A 12,919-nucleotide genomic window follows, 5' to 3' on the forward strand; every position below is an offset into this window, starting at 1 on the left:
GGCCTTGCCATCTGACGGTAGAGACCGACGAGGGGCTCTCTCCTTGACGGCAGTACAGACTCTACCTCAGAACAAGGGTCCACGCTCCAGGTCCTAACACTTACATTCAATGAAACACACTTAACTAAATCCGTCATTTACCTGAGTAACTGTAATAAGCAAAACAATAGGGATGTGCATTTGTTTCATTTGTTTAATTTGTTTCATACGTTTCCCATTACATACCAATTAGATGTGCATTCGTTTCATATGTTTCATACGTTCATATTGCATGCTTGTATAGGAAACGTATGAAACGGATGAAATGAATGCACATCCCTACAAAACAATGCTTAAGCCAAGAGGAAAAGAAGAATAAACAAGATGCAAGGAAAGATGAATACCAGCCCTAGAGTGAGATAACCTACCATTCCCATGGCCAGGCCTAACAAGGCGAATCGCACCATAATTGTATCTAGCAAGGAAAGCAGCTCAGGAAGCAATGATCCAAAAATCACACATCACCACATCAAACTTGTGAAAAAACCCTTCCCAACAGCCCACCGCAATACAAACTTACCCACCTCAACTTCAAACCTGGGAGCTCCCTGAGAATCCACTCACCCGCCCATAACCAACACTCAAACAAGGAACCCTCCCAACCCACAAGCCAGTGTACTCTGTGGTGGGATATATATCCAGACCAGAAGAGACCTGCCATACTCCCATGCAATCACAACTGCCCAAACAGACAAACCTTCCCACAACCCTCTTTCAAACCACTGAACCCCAGCAGAAGGAAACCCCACCCACCACCCCCACCAATCCAACCTAAGGACCACCTAACAACCCAAAATATTCTAGAACTCCGTCCCAGCACAGTAATAATCATAAACAACACCCCATTGTGAAGGAAAAAAAAAAGTATAGAAAAATGCAGATATAAAATCTAGGGTAAAACAACAAAAATATTGCCAAAAATCAAAATGCAGTCCTTAATTCCCATTAACCATAATGTAGAATAGCGCAACCAGTTCCTTTGGCATCAGCAATTCCCAGTGGCTGCAGCTGCGAAAGAAAAAGGCCACAAAAAGAAGCAATTTGGCACTGCCATGCCAACATTAAGAGCCAGAGTCCTGAACCAGAAAACACAAGTTCAGAAGAAAGCAAAATATTTCAAAAAGGGACTGCAAACCTGCATGCACGTAAGAGGATACCCACAAAAGTCCCTTAGGACAGACCCCATAAAAAATGCGCAGCAAGGAAATGGAAAAAAAATCAAAAAGGGTGTAGAATCAAAAAGTATATCTTCACTGGGAAGAAGAGTAAGACTGGAACCTCCACCCATAACCACTTATAAAGCCATCGACATTAGCTCCCATAGACTGACATCACTGTAAAGTAGTAGAGAAATAATTGCTCAGTAGTCTCTACCGATCAGAGGTTCAAGTGCTGGTGCCTTTCAGCCGTTGCTCAGCTTTCTTCACTGTATTTAGAACCATGGTCTTGCCATGGGCAAAAATCTTCAGTTTCTCTGGATACAACAATGCATGGCACAAATTCAGTTTTCACAAAACACAGAAGCAAACCTCCTCTCGTATTAATCACTACAAACCACAAACATTAGAGAGGGAAATAGAATACAATTCTATTGCTAAGATAATTCCACAAACAAGAGGCAATATCATCAGCACATGCTCCAACTGTTATAATCCGCTGTCTCTCGCCCGCAATGGGCCGCAGGCAGTTTTCAGCCTCATAACCATTAAAATAGAATACTTAGCCCAATAGATGATCATTCGAAAAACCGAAAACGATATTTTTCATTGTTCTCCCAACATGGCACATGTTTCAACTGCAAAAGCAGTCTTCTTCAGGGGACATCCTTGTTTTGATTCTGTTTTAATGGTTATGAGGCTTTTTGCACTTTTTTGCTAAAAGAGATGTGTTAATAAGTATTTTCTAGCACTTTAATTAAATTAATACAACTCTTTTTGAGAAGGTTGCAACAAGAGACAATAAATGATTATATGAGAATTGCTCAAAAAGGCTGAAAACTGCCTGCGGCCATCCCAACTCCCTTCCCCCCCTTCCCCGGCGGTGGACAGACTGGCTCGGCGACTCTTCTACCCTTTCCTCCTCCTGTGTGTAACTGTCCGGCAGTCCCTACTCCCTCCCCCCTTCCCCAGCGGCGGAGGAACGGGTTGAGCCGTTTCTCGGAGCGGCGACTCGTCTGCCCTTTCCTCCTCCCCTCTCTGACACCCAGCACGTAGCGCAGAGCTCTATGGTCCGCACATGCGCGATAGAGCTGCTCTCTACTGTGCAATTTGCGGGCCGTCGGTCAGAGCCCATTTATATTGTAGATGGTGTGTGGTTGCTTTTACCGTCCAACAGATGGCGCTGTTTTTCCCAGAAAGCATGTTTTTACCTGTCACAGGTGTGACATCTATAAAATACTAGCTGTGCCCGCCACGCGTTGCAGTGGCAGAGTCAGGTTCTTTACCCTCCCTCCCCCCTTCCCCTTGCTCATTTACCTCAGTCACTCATCCTCCTCCCCCTTGGTCACTCACCCCCCCTTCCCTCCCCTGTCCCCACTCCAACTTTCTCCCCTCACACTCACCTCTCCCCTCATTCTCCCTCCCCTGACACTCACCTCCCCTCCCTCCCCTGACACTCACCTCTCCCCTCATTCTCCCTCCCCTGACACTCACTTCCCCCTCATTCTCCCTCCCCTCACTGTCACCTCCCCCCACCTACTGCCTACCCTTCAGATCAGAAAACCTTTGTATTTCTATTTCTGTGGGAACCCCCCCCCCAATCCCAACCCTTTAAATCAAATAATAACCCCCCACCCTCCTGCCCCCTCCCAAGACCTGGGAAATTAATATTGTTGGGGCTACGTGTGGTCTGTCCCTGGGCACCTGTGCGCGTTATGTAGCCAAATAGGGGAGTTCCTAACCAAATTTTGCACTTCCAAATTTGTTTGTGGTCTGGCGAGGGCTATTTTGGTGCTGTTCCCTGAGATCGAGCAAGTTTACTGTATGTATTGTGGTGTGAACCTCCTCCTTCCCCCCAAAAAAACAACCCTATGAGATAAGTATCTTACACTAACCACCCCACACTCTCCTGCCCTCCCTCCCCCCAGCCATGCGAAAAACAGTAGCCCCCCCTGCCCCCCCGAGTTGCTGAATGAATGAAACTTGCCCCCCCTCGTGACCCTCCCAAGATGTTCGCAATAAATTCATCACCACTCCCCACCCTCCAGACCCCCCAAGACCTGATAAAATGTCAGTCGGGTGGATGCGGGCGTCAGGAGAGTCCTGGGGGGGTGGGGGAGCGATTGTATTGGCGTTGGTCCGTCGGCTGCGAGCACTGAAATGGGTCCGACGGCCCTTTGCCCTTACTATGTCAGTGGGGTGGAGCAATGGCAGCGGTAGTAGGTCCTCTGACATAGTAAGGGCTAAGGTCCGCCGGCTGCCAGTCCTGAAAATGGTGCCGAGGGGCCCTCACCCTTACTATGTCACATGGGCTACTGCTGCCATTGGTGTCCCCGAGTGGCATAGTAAGGGAAAGGGCCATCGGCGCCATGTTGATTGCTGGCAGCCGACGGCCGGTAGTGCAGGAGATGTGTCCCGGACCAGTCCTGGCCCCCGCTGGAGCCTCCCAGACTTCTGTCAGGTTTTGTGTGTGTTGTGAGGGCCTGGGAAGTAAATACATTTCTCTGACCAAAGCGAACTTAGAGAGGGAAATAGTTATCTAAACTATTACCACCAAATACTACTCAAAGACTAGAGACAATATCATCAGCGTATGCTCAAAAATGGTTTAATCTGCTGTCTCTCGCCCGCAATGGGCCGCAGGCAGTTTTCAGCCTTATGAGCAAGATTTATTTAATCATTTATTGTCTCATGTCTCCTCATATACCCAATATCCAACATCCACTTGAATCATAATTTATTCAACCACTAAAATTTCTATTATTCAAGCATCTATTAAGCCACTGTGTACCAGCCTAGTGTCAAACGTTAACAAAAAGAATACTTAGCCAAGAATGAGGAACACTCAACACCCAAACCCGACATGGGCCATGTTTCAACTATAAAAAGTCTTCTTCAGGGGGAACAGATCTTTATCCTTTTATTTATGCTGGCAAAATATTCACAGATCCTAAAAAACATAAAAGCACACACATGTTAAATAAAGGTATACCCTCCTCCAACCGTCAATTAAACACACCGGGAAAGTTCACTACAGCCTGAATTATCAAAACTGCACCACTGATAGCTTATAACCGTGTATCCAAATTCGCACAGGTCTTGGAGAACACCAAAGCAACAAATATCATGAAACTTACTGTGACAGAATCAAACGTCTCTCAAGATCTCGACATGGCGTTTAAACGTCTTTGCCATCAACTCAAACCCACCTATCAAATTTAAACTCTTAGCGGGATACGTCACCGGAAGATTTGTAGTTTTAATAGCACCATCACAAACTACTTGACCCATCATGCAATCTAGACTACTCTAACAGTTTCATATTCCTAAAAGACTGACCAATCGATTTCTTTGTTCAGACCTTTGGGGATTACTGTGTCAAAAAAATATATCCACTTTTGTTCCCTTTGCATAAGATAATTATCAAAATTGCCTCCACGGTTACAAGGACTGGGTTTCTCAATCACTGCAAACCTTTTAAAAAGTACCTGGTGGTCCAGCGGGGGTCCCGGGAGCGATCTCTCGCTCTCGAGCTGTCGGCTGCCACTAATAAAAATGGCGCGGATGGCCTTTGCCCTTACCATGTGACAGGGTATCTGTGCCATTGGCTGACCCCTGTCACATGGTAGGAGTAATGGACGGCCAGCGCCATCAGATTTCGGTTCTGATTCACATCTCTATCAATTACTAATAATAAATTATAAAATATAAAATACTGAAAAAGTTTTTTTTTATATTGAATAGATAAAAGTTGGATACAGCATTTCTTATAATATAACTATCCCCTATGAGGAAAGGCTGAAGAGATTAGGGCTGTTCAGCTTGGAGAAGAGACGGCTGAGGGGGGATATGATAGAGGTCTTTAAGATCATGAGAGGTCTTGAACGAGAAGATGTGACTCGGTTATTTACACTTTCGAGTAATAGAAGGACTAGGGGGCATTCCATGAAGTTAGCAAGTAGCACATTTAAGACTAATCGGAAAAAATTATTTTTCACTCAACTCACAATAAAGCTCTGGAATTTGTTGCCAGATGATGTGGTTAGTGCAGTTAGTGTAGCTGGGTTCAAAAAAGGTTTGGATAAGTTCTTGGAGGAGAAGTCCATTAATGACTATTAATCGATTATACTTAGGGAATAGCCACTGCTATTAATTGCTTCAGTAGCATGGGTTCTTCTTAGTGTTTGGGTAATTGCCAGGTTCTTGTGGCCTGGTTTGGGCCTCTGTTGGAAACAGGATGCTGGGCTTGATGGATCCTTGGTCTGACCCAACATGGCAATTTCTTATGTTCTTATGTTCATTGATCAAGGGACAAGTTTGTATATATTATTTGTGTTTCTACTTTTACTATCCATGCTTTTTTAGATCACTTTTCGAGTCTTCATTTTTTTCACCTTTTCCAATGTGTCTAACCTTATTCACCACTCTTGCCTAAAATTTATTAACAGATAAATTTACTCTGTTCCTCTTCACACTTCTCTCCATTAAGGCTCCTGTCTCTACCTGCAGCGAGAGCTGTGGTCCTGGGTTCCGGAAGGCCATTATTGAAGGGCAACCTGCCTGCTGCTTTGATTGCGTCCCCTGCTCTGAGGATGAGTTTAGTAACCAAAGAGGTGAGTGCTATTGATTACACTCATTAGTGAGAATATTTGGTAGAACTGAGGGTTGGTATTAGGGATGTGCAGAAGAAAAATTTTTTGTTTTGGTTCATTTATTCGTTTATTTGGGACCCCAATTCGTTTCATTAGTTTCAAAGCAAAAGAAAAATATTTTGTTTATTAGTTTGATTCGTTTTTTTGTTTGCCATTAAAGTCAATGGTAGGAAGTATTGCAGCCTATTTTGGCCGCAGAATTGTGGTTTTTCTTCTCAATTTGGATGAACTTCTGGAAAGCAATCATCAGAAGGGCAAAAGAGCTCCAAGGTACTTTAGACTGTTGGCAAAGTGGCACCAAAGTAGCATGAATAGCCTAAGGCACCGATAAAAGGGACAACAGCGGGTACCAGGAGAGTGTCAAGAGAGCTTTAACAGAGGTGGCAAAAGCAATAGCAAGTTGTCTCAAAACACCCCCACAGCTTCAAAAGAGGGCACCAATAACAGTAGCCATGAACTCTTGAAGGCAGCACGTGAGAGGCAAAGTGGCACGACAAGTGGCATCAACCTCCTATTAGTTACAATGAAGGTGGAAACATAGAACGCAGCAGAAAAGGTTGTAAGAAAAAACCCCCAAGGCACCGATAAAGGACAAAGTAGCAGAAGACTAGCACCAACACAATGAGGAACCATGATAGTGGCAAGAATACCACAAGAGTAGAGTCGTCTGATGTCTGGTGTATGGAAGCAAGGCAGAGTGGCAGAAAGTTATAGGGGCAAGGACAGGCAGGCATAGTGGAGATAGACAGGTCCCCTCTGGGTTGCTAGGGGCAAGACAAAAAGGCCACAATGGAGGTATAGTCAGGTCCCACTGGTGTTGACAGGGCAAGACAGGCAGGCACAGTGGAGGTAGATTCAGGCCCCTCTGGTGTTGATAGGGTCAAGACAGGCAGGCACGGTGGAGGTAGTCACGTCCCTCTGGTGTTGAAATGGGCAAGACAGGCAGGCACATGGAGGTATAGTCAGGTCCTGTTGTGTACCGCCGGCCAGGCAAACCACGACCGGGGGGCACGGTCACTCACATCCGTTGGCGTCTGGGCCATCATCGGCAGTCCTCCCCCGAGGCAGCGTCTGCTGCTCCCCAAGATGGCCGTGGCGTCCTCGACGGGCTAAGCCACACCCCCTGAGATCTCCTAGGGCCGCGCGGGCGGCACGAGCCCGGCCTTAAAGGAACCCCTACAGGAAGTGTAGGGGGTTCCTTCCTACTGACTCTATCTTCCGTGCACTATTTAAGTCAAGGTCTGAGCCTTCAGACCTTGCCTTGGCTCGTGGGCTCTAGTGGGTTCTGCTTTCTGGTTTGCTTCTTCAATGGATCTCTGGACTGGCTGTCGTTCCTGTTTGGTCCTGACTCCTGGATTGGCTGCGGACTCTCTCTTGATTCTTGACCCTGGACTGGCCTGCAGATTCTTCTGGCTCTCGACCCCTGGACTGGCCGCGGTCTTGGCTCTCGACCCCCTGGACTAGCGGCGGGTAGTCTGGCTCCTGATCCTGTTCTGACTGCGGAGGTGCTGGCTTTTGTTCTCTGGACTGACTTTTGTTAATGCTTCGGTTTCCACGACCTGCTGGATGGCGCCAGCTTCCATCTTACGACCTGCTGGAGGCGCCAGCTTCTGTTTCCCATGATCCACTGGAGGTGCTAACCCATGTTCTCTCGACCTGCTGGAGGCGCCAGCTATCTGGACTAAACGACCTGCAGGAGGCGCCTGCATCCAGATCTTCTTCAAGTACCTCCAGTGACCTGCGTGATTGGCCTCGCCTACTGATGAAAGGACTTCATCTCTCGCCAGACCAAGGGTCCACCTCCCAAGTCACAACAGTAAGCCAAGGCCATGGACCCGGCCGAGGCCTCCGCCCTAAGAGCAGTTCCTGGTTTGGCTCAGAGGATCATGGAGCAACAGAGTATGTTGGAATCCATGGCAGCCTCAATAGAACGACTCAACACTCGGCTAGACTCTGTAGTCGCAACGCATTCTAATCCTCCGGCTTCCATTCCTCCGCCAGTACCAGCTCCGCCTGTTACCCAAAGCCACCCTCCGCCTGTTCTTCCTCTACCCAAGCCACCTCGATATGGTGGGGATCCTCATCTTTGCTTGGGGTTCTTGGATCAGTGCAGCATGCACTTTCGCCTTCAACCAAACTCTGTTTCCGGATGATATAACGAAAACCACCTATATTCTTTCATTACTTGAAGGTAAAGCTCTGACCTGGGCCTCTCCGCTCTGGCAGCGCTCAGATCCAGTGTTACAGGATCTACCATGATTCTTGAACTGTTACGAATGGCGTTTGAAGAACCAGGAAGCAAGCTGCTGCTAGTACGGATCTGTTGCATCTTCGACAAGGAGGACGATCTATTTCGGATTACAACATCGAATTCAGACTCTGGCGATTGGAATTGCATTGGGAAGGAAACTGTTCTACGATCCATTATCTAGAGGGACTATCTGCCAGAATCAAGGACGAGCTAGCGCTCGTGAACTTCCATCCTCCTTAAACGCAGTAATTGAAATAGCTACCAGAATCGACCGACGGCTACAAGAAAGGGCCAGGGAGACACTAGGATCATGGAGATGCCCGGCTACCCCTTACTTTCCGCCTTTCACTTCTGCTACATCAAGAGAATCCCTCTGTTCCCGAGGGACTGTGGCCGAACCCATGCAATTGGGCAGCGGACCTCTAACACCTGAAGAACGTCTGAGACGTCGCAAGGCGGGCCTTTGTCTTTACTGTGGGGGAGCTGGCCATCGTATTGCCACATGCCCTAATCGGCCGGGAAACTCCAAAGCCTAGGGTGCTCAGGGGGAGTCACTCTAGGTCTCACCTCCCCATCTCCCCCACTCACTGTACAAGTCACTCTGGACATCAGTGGACAGGTATTTAACACTTTGGTTTTGATAGACTATGGTGCGGGGGGAGAATTCATACTACAGGAATTAGTGGATCAACTCTGGATCCCCACTCAACTCTGCTCCACACCGTTGATCATCTCTTCCATCCATGGGGAACCATTACCTGGGAAAATCACACATCACACAGTACCTATAAACTGCCATATTGCACCCGACCATACCGAACAAATCATCTTCCACGTCCTCAGCAAAGCCATCCACCCAGTTGTGCTCGGGATTCCTTGGCTTCAATGCCACAATCCACAATTCGACTGGGCATCTTTGAGAATTACCCAATGGGGACCCAGATGCTATGAGACTTGCTTACAGAGATCTACTTCTGATTCTAGCCTCATCTGCACTTCGGTGCTGCAGAAACTACCCCCACAATATGCACAATTCACAGAAGTTTTTTCCAAAGAGGCCGCGGATATTTTACCCCCGCAACGAGAATTCGACTGTGCTATCCGATTGATTCCAGGATCCACTCCTCCGCGGGGTAGAGTTTATCCTTTATCTGCCATGGAGACACGGGCGATGACTGAATACATCCAGGACAACCTACAGAAGGGGTTTATCCGCCAATCCAACTCTCCTGCGGGGCTGGTTTTTTTTTGTTGAAAAGAAAGATGGGACTTTACGTCCTTGTATTGACTTTCGTGGTCTAAATGCCATCACCATCAAGGATCGTTATCCCCTGCCTCTTATTGCTGACTGTTCGATCGTCTGCAAGGAGCTCAAATCTTCTCCAAATTGGACCTGCGGGGAGCGTACAATTTAGTTGGATCCGGGAGGGAGACGAGTGGAAAACAGCATTCAACACCAGAGATGGACACTATGAATATCTAGTTATGCCTTTTGGTTTAACTAATGCCCCTGCTTTTTTCAACATTTCATTAATGAGATTTTTCGAGACTTACTATATATCTGTGTGATTGTTTATCTTGATGATATTTTGATTTTCTCCAGGGATCTACAGTCGCATCGCCAACATGTGACGCAAGTTCTTCAACGTTTAAGGGAACATCAACTATATGCCAAACTGGAGAAATGCATTTTTGAAACAGAATCCTTACCCTTTCTAGGATATATTGTTTCAAATCAAGGGTTCGAAATGGATCCGACCAAAGTGAAGTGTATAAAAGAATGGACCCAACCAATGGGCTATGAGCTCTTCAACGTTTTTTGGGTTTCGCCAATTATTATCGTCATTTTATCAAGAATTTTTCCAAACTGACTGCACCATTATCTGCACTTACACGTAAGGGGGTCAACATCAAAAACTGGCCGGTAGAAGCAATTGAAGCATTCCAAACTCTCAAGGATGCTTTTCTGCAGCAACCCTGTCTCCGCCATCCAGATCCAAGATGTCCATTCACGGTAGAGGTAGACGCTTCTTCGGAGGGGGTTGGAGCAGTTTTGAGTCAGAACGATGCTGGCGGGAAATTCCACCCTTGTTCCTATTTTTCAAAGAAATTTTCACCTGCGGAGCGCAATTATTCCATCGGCGATAAAGAACTGCTAGCCAACAAACTTGCATTTGAAGAATGGGGGCAGTGGCTAGAGGGAACTCCATTGGATAACAGTCTTTACGGACCATAAAAATTTGACATATTTACAACAAGCCCACTGCCTGAGTCCGCAACAAGCTCGCTGGGCACTATTTTTTACACGTTTTGACTTCGAATTAAGATACCAACCAGCAAGTAAGAATATTAAGGCCGACGCATTATCACGATCATTTATGTCTGAAGACATAGAAGAACCTTTACAGTACATCATTGACCCTGCCCGTGTCATTCTTTCAGCAACCTTCACGGTTCCCGTTGGTAAGACCATGGTACCCAAGAGGCTCTGTAACAAAGTTCTAAAGTGGGGACACGACTCTCAGTTGGTGGGGCATCCGGGACGCAGACGTACTCTGGATCTGCTTCAACAACACTATTGGTGGCCAGGGATGCGCAAGGACATTCAAGCATATGTTGACTCTTGCCCTGTTTGTGCGCAGCCCAAGAATCCTGCTGGGAAACCCTGGGGGCAGTTGCAACCACTTTCTACACCCACAAGACCTTGGACACACATCTCCACTGATTTTATTGTAGACCTCCCAGCTTCTGAAGGACATACGGTAATATGGGTGGTAGTTGATAGATTCTCCAAAATGGCTCACTTTACACCATTACCCGCCCTTCCCTCTGCTCCTCAATTGGCACAGCTCTTCATGGCACATATTTTTCGCCTCCACAGAATACCCCAGCACATCACGTCCGACCGTGGGTCTCAATTTACGGCTCGATATTGGCGAGGTCTTTGTACCAAGTTTCAGATTGCACTGGACTTCACCACGGCTTTCCACCCCCAGGCTAATGGGCAGGCAGAAAGAACAAATCGAGCTCTGAAACAATTCCTGCACTCTTACATCAACTCCCGCCAACTCCCGCCAATTCTGCCCAAGGCGGCTTTGCTGCCTTGGGCAGAATTCTCACACAATTTCCATTCCTGTACTTCCACTGGGTCCTCTCCTTTTCAAATTGTCTTCGGTCATCAATCGGCCCCACCAGTGCCGCTACCTCTGCCGGTCTCCTCTCCGGCAGCCCAGCTCACTGCCAACCACTTTAAAAAACTTTGGACTCGTACACAACAAATGTTACTGAAAGCGGCTCGGACCGCTAAGAAATTCACTGACTGACATCGGAGACCTGCACCCTGTTTTCGCCCTGGAGATAAGGTCTGGCTCAGTACCAGATATATTCATCTACGAGTTCCCTCGATGAGTCTGGCTCCTCGGTACATTGGTCCCTTCACGGTAATCAAGCAATTGGGACCAGAAACTTATCGATTACGCCTCCCGGCTACTCTACGCATCAACAACTCATTTCATGTTTCTCTTTTAAAGCCATTGATCCTCAACTGGCCCTCCCGGAAGGTTCCTGTTTCTTCGTCAGTAAGGGCGGAAGACGATACTTATCAAGTTCGAGAAGTTCTTGATGTCCGTAGGCAAAGTCGTCAATGGGAGTATCTGCTGGCTTGGGAGGGATTCGGCCCTGAGGAGAATTTGTGGGAGCCTGCTACGAACATCTTGGACAAGGATCTCCTCAAAAATTTCCACATCAGTCATCCTGGGAAGCCCAAGCCTTCTAGGGGGAGGCCTAAAGGAGGGGGTACTGTTGTGACCGCCGGCCGTGGCAAACCACGAACGGGGGGCCGGTCACTCACCTCCGCGGCGTTGGGGCCATCATCGGCAGTCCTCCCCCGAGGCAGCGTTGCTGCTCCCCAAGATTGCCGCCGCGTCCTTGACGCGGCTAAGCCACGCCCCCTGAGATCTCTTAGGGCCGCGCGGGCAGCAAGAGCCCGGCCTTACAGGAACCCCTACAGGAAGTGTAGGGGGTTCCTTCCTGCTGACTTCATCTTCCGTGTAATATTTAAGGCAAGGTCTGAGCCTTCAGACCTTGCCTTGACTTCGTGGCTCTAGTGGGGTTCTGCTTTTGGTTTGCTTCTTCAATTGGATCTCTGGACTGGCTGTCGTTCCTGTTTGGCTCCTGACTCCTGGACTGGCCGCTGATTCTTCTGGCTCTCGACCCCTGGACTGGCGGCGGGGTAGTTTTGCTCCTGATCCTTGTTCTGACTGCAGAGTGTGCTGGCTTTTGTTCTCTGGACTGACTTTTGTTACCTCTTCGGTTTCCATGACCTGCTGGAGGCGCCAGCTTCCATTCTTATGACCTGCTGGAGGCGCCAGCTTCTGTTTCCACGATCCGCTGGAGGTGCTAACCCCTGTTCTCTCGACCTGCTGAAGATGCCAGCTATCTGGACTAAACGGCCTGCAGGAGGCGCCTGCATCCAGATATTCTTCATGTACCTCCAGTGACCTACGTGATCGGCCTCGCCTACCGACGAGAGAACTTCATCTCTCGCCAGACCAAGGGTCCACCTCCCAAGTCACAACAGGTCCCTCTGGTGTTGATATTGGCAAGGCAGGCAGGCACAGTGGAAGTAGTCAGGTCACCTCCGGTGTTGATAGGGTAAAGACAGACAGGTACAGTGAAGGTAGTCAGGCCCCTCTGGTGTTAGGGGCAGGACAGGCAGATACATAGGAGGTAGAGTGATGATCCTCTGGTGCTGATAGGGGTAAGACAGGCAGGCACAGTTGAGGTAGAGTGAGGTCCCTCTGGACTGATAGGGTCAGACA

The 12,919-nt window shown here is 48.0% G+C and overlaps 1 protein-coding gene across 1 annotated transcript in view; it reads left to right on the top strand.

Moving 5' to 3' along the window:
* The window catches only part of LOC115081146 (extracellular calcium-sensing receptor-like), a 49,240-nt gene that overhangs the window by 19,855 nt on the left and 16,466 nt on the right, over nt 1-12,919 (top strand). The window contains exon 4 of the mRNA XM_029585652.1: nt 5,686-5,809. Coding sequence (XP_029441512.1) covers nt 5,686-5,809 — 124 coding nt within the window. The remainder of the gene's footprint in view (nt 1-5,685; nt 5,810-12,919) is intronic.

This window comes from Rhinatrema bivittatum, chromosome 19 (assembly GCF_901001135.1).
Source record: "Rhinatrema bivittatum chromosome 19, aRhiBiv1.1, whole genome shotgun sequence".
In the NCBI taxonomy this organism is placed as follows: Eukaryota; Metazoa; Chordata; class Amphibia; order Gymnophiona; family Rhinatrematidae; genus Rhinatrema; species Rhinatrema bivittatum.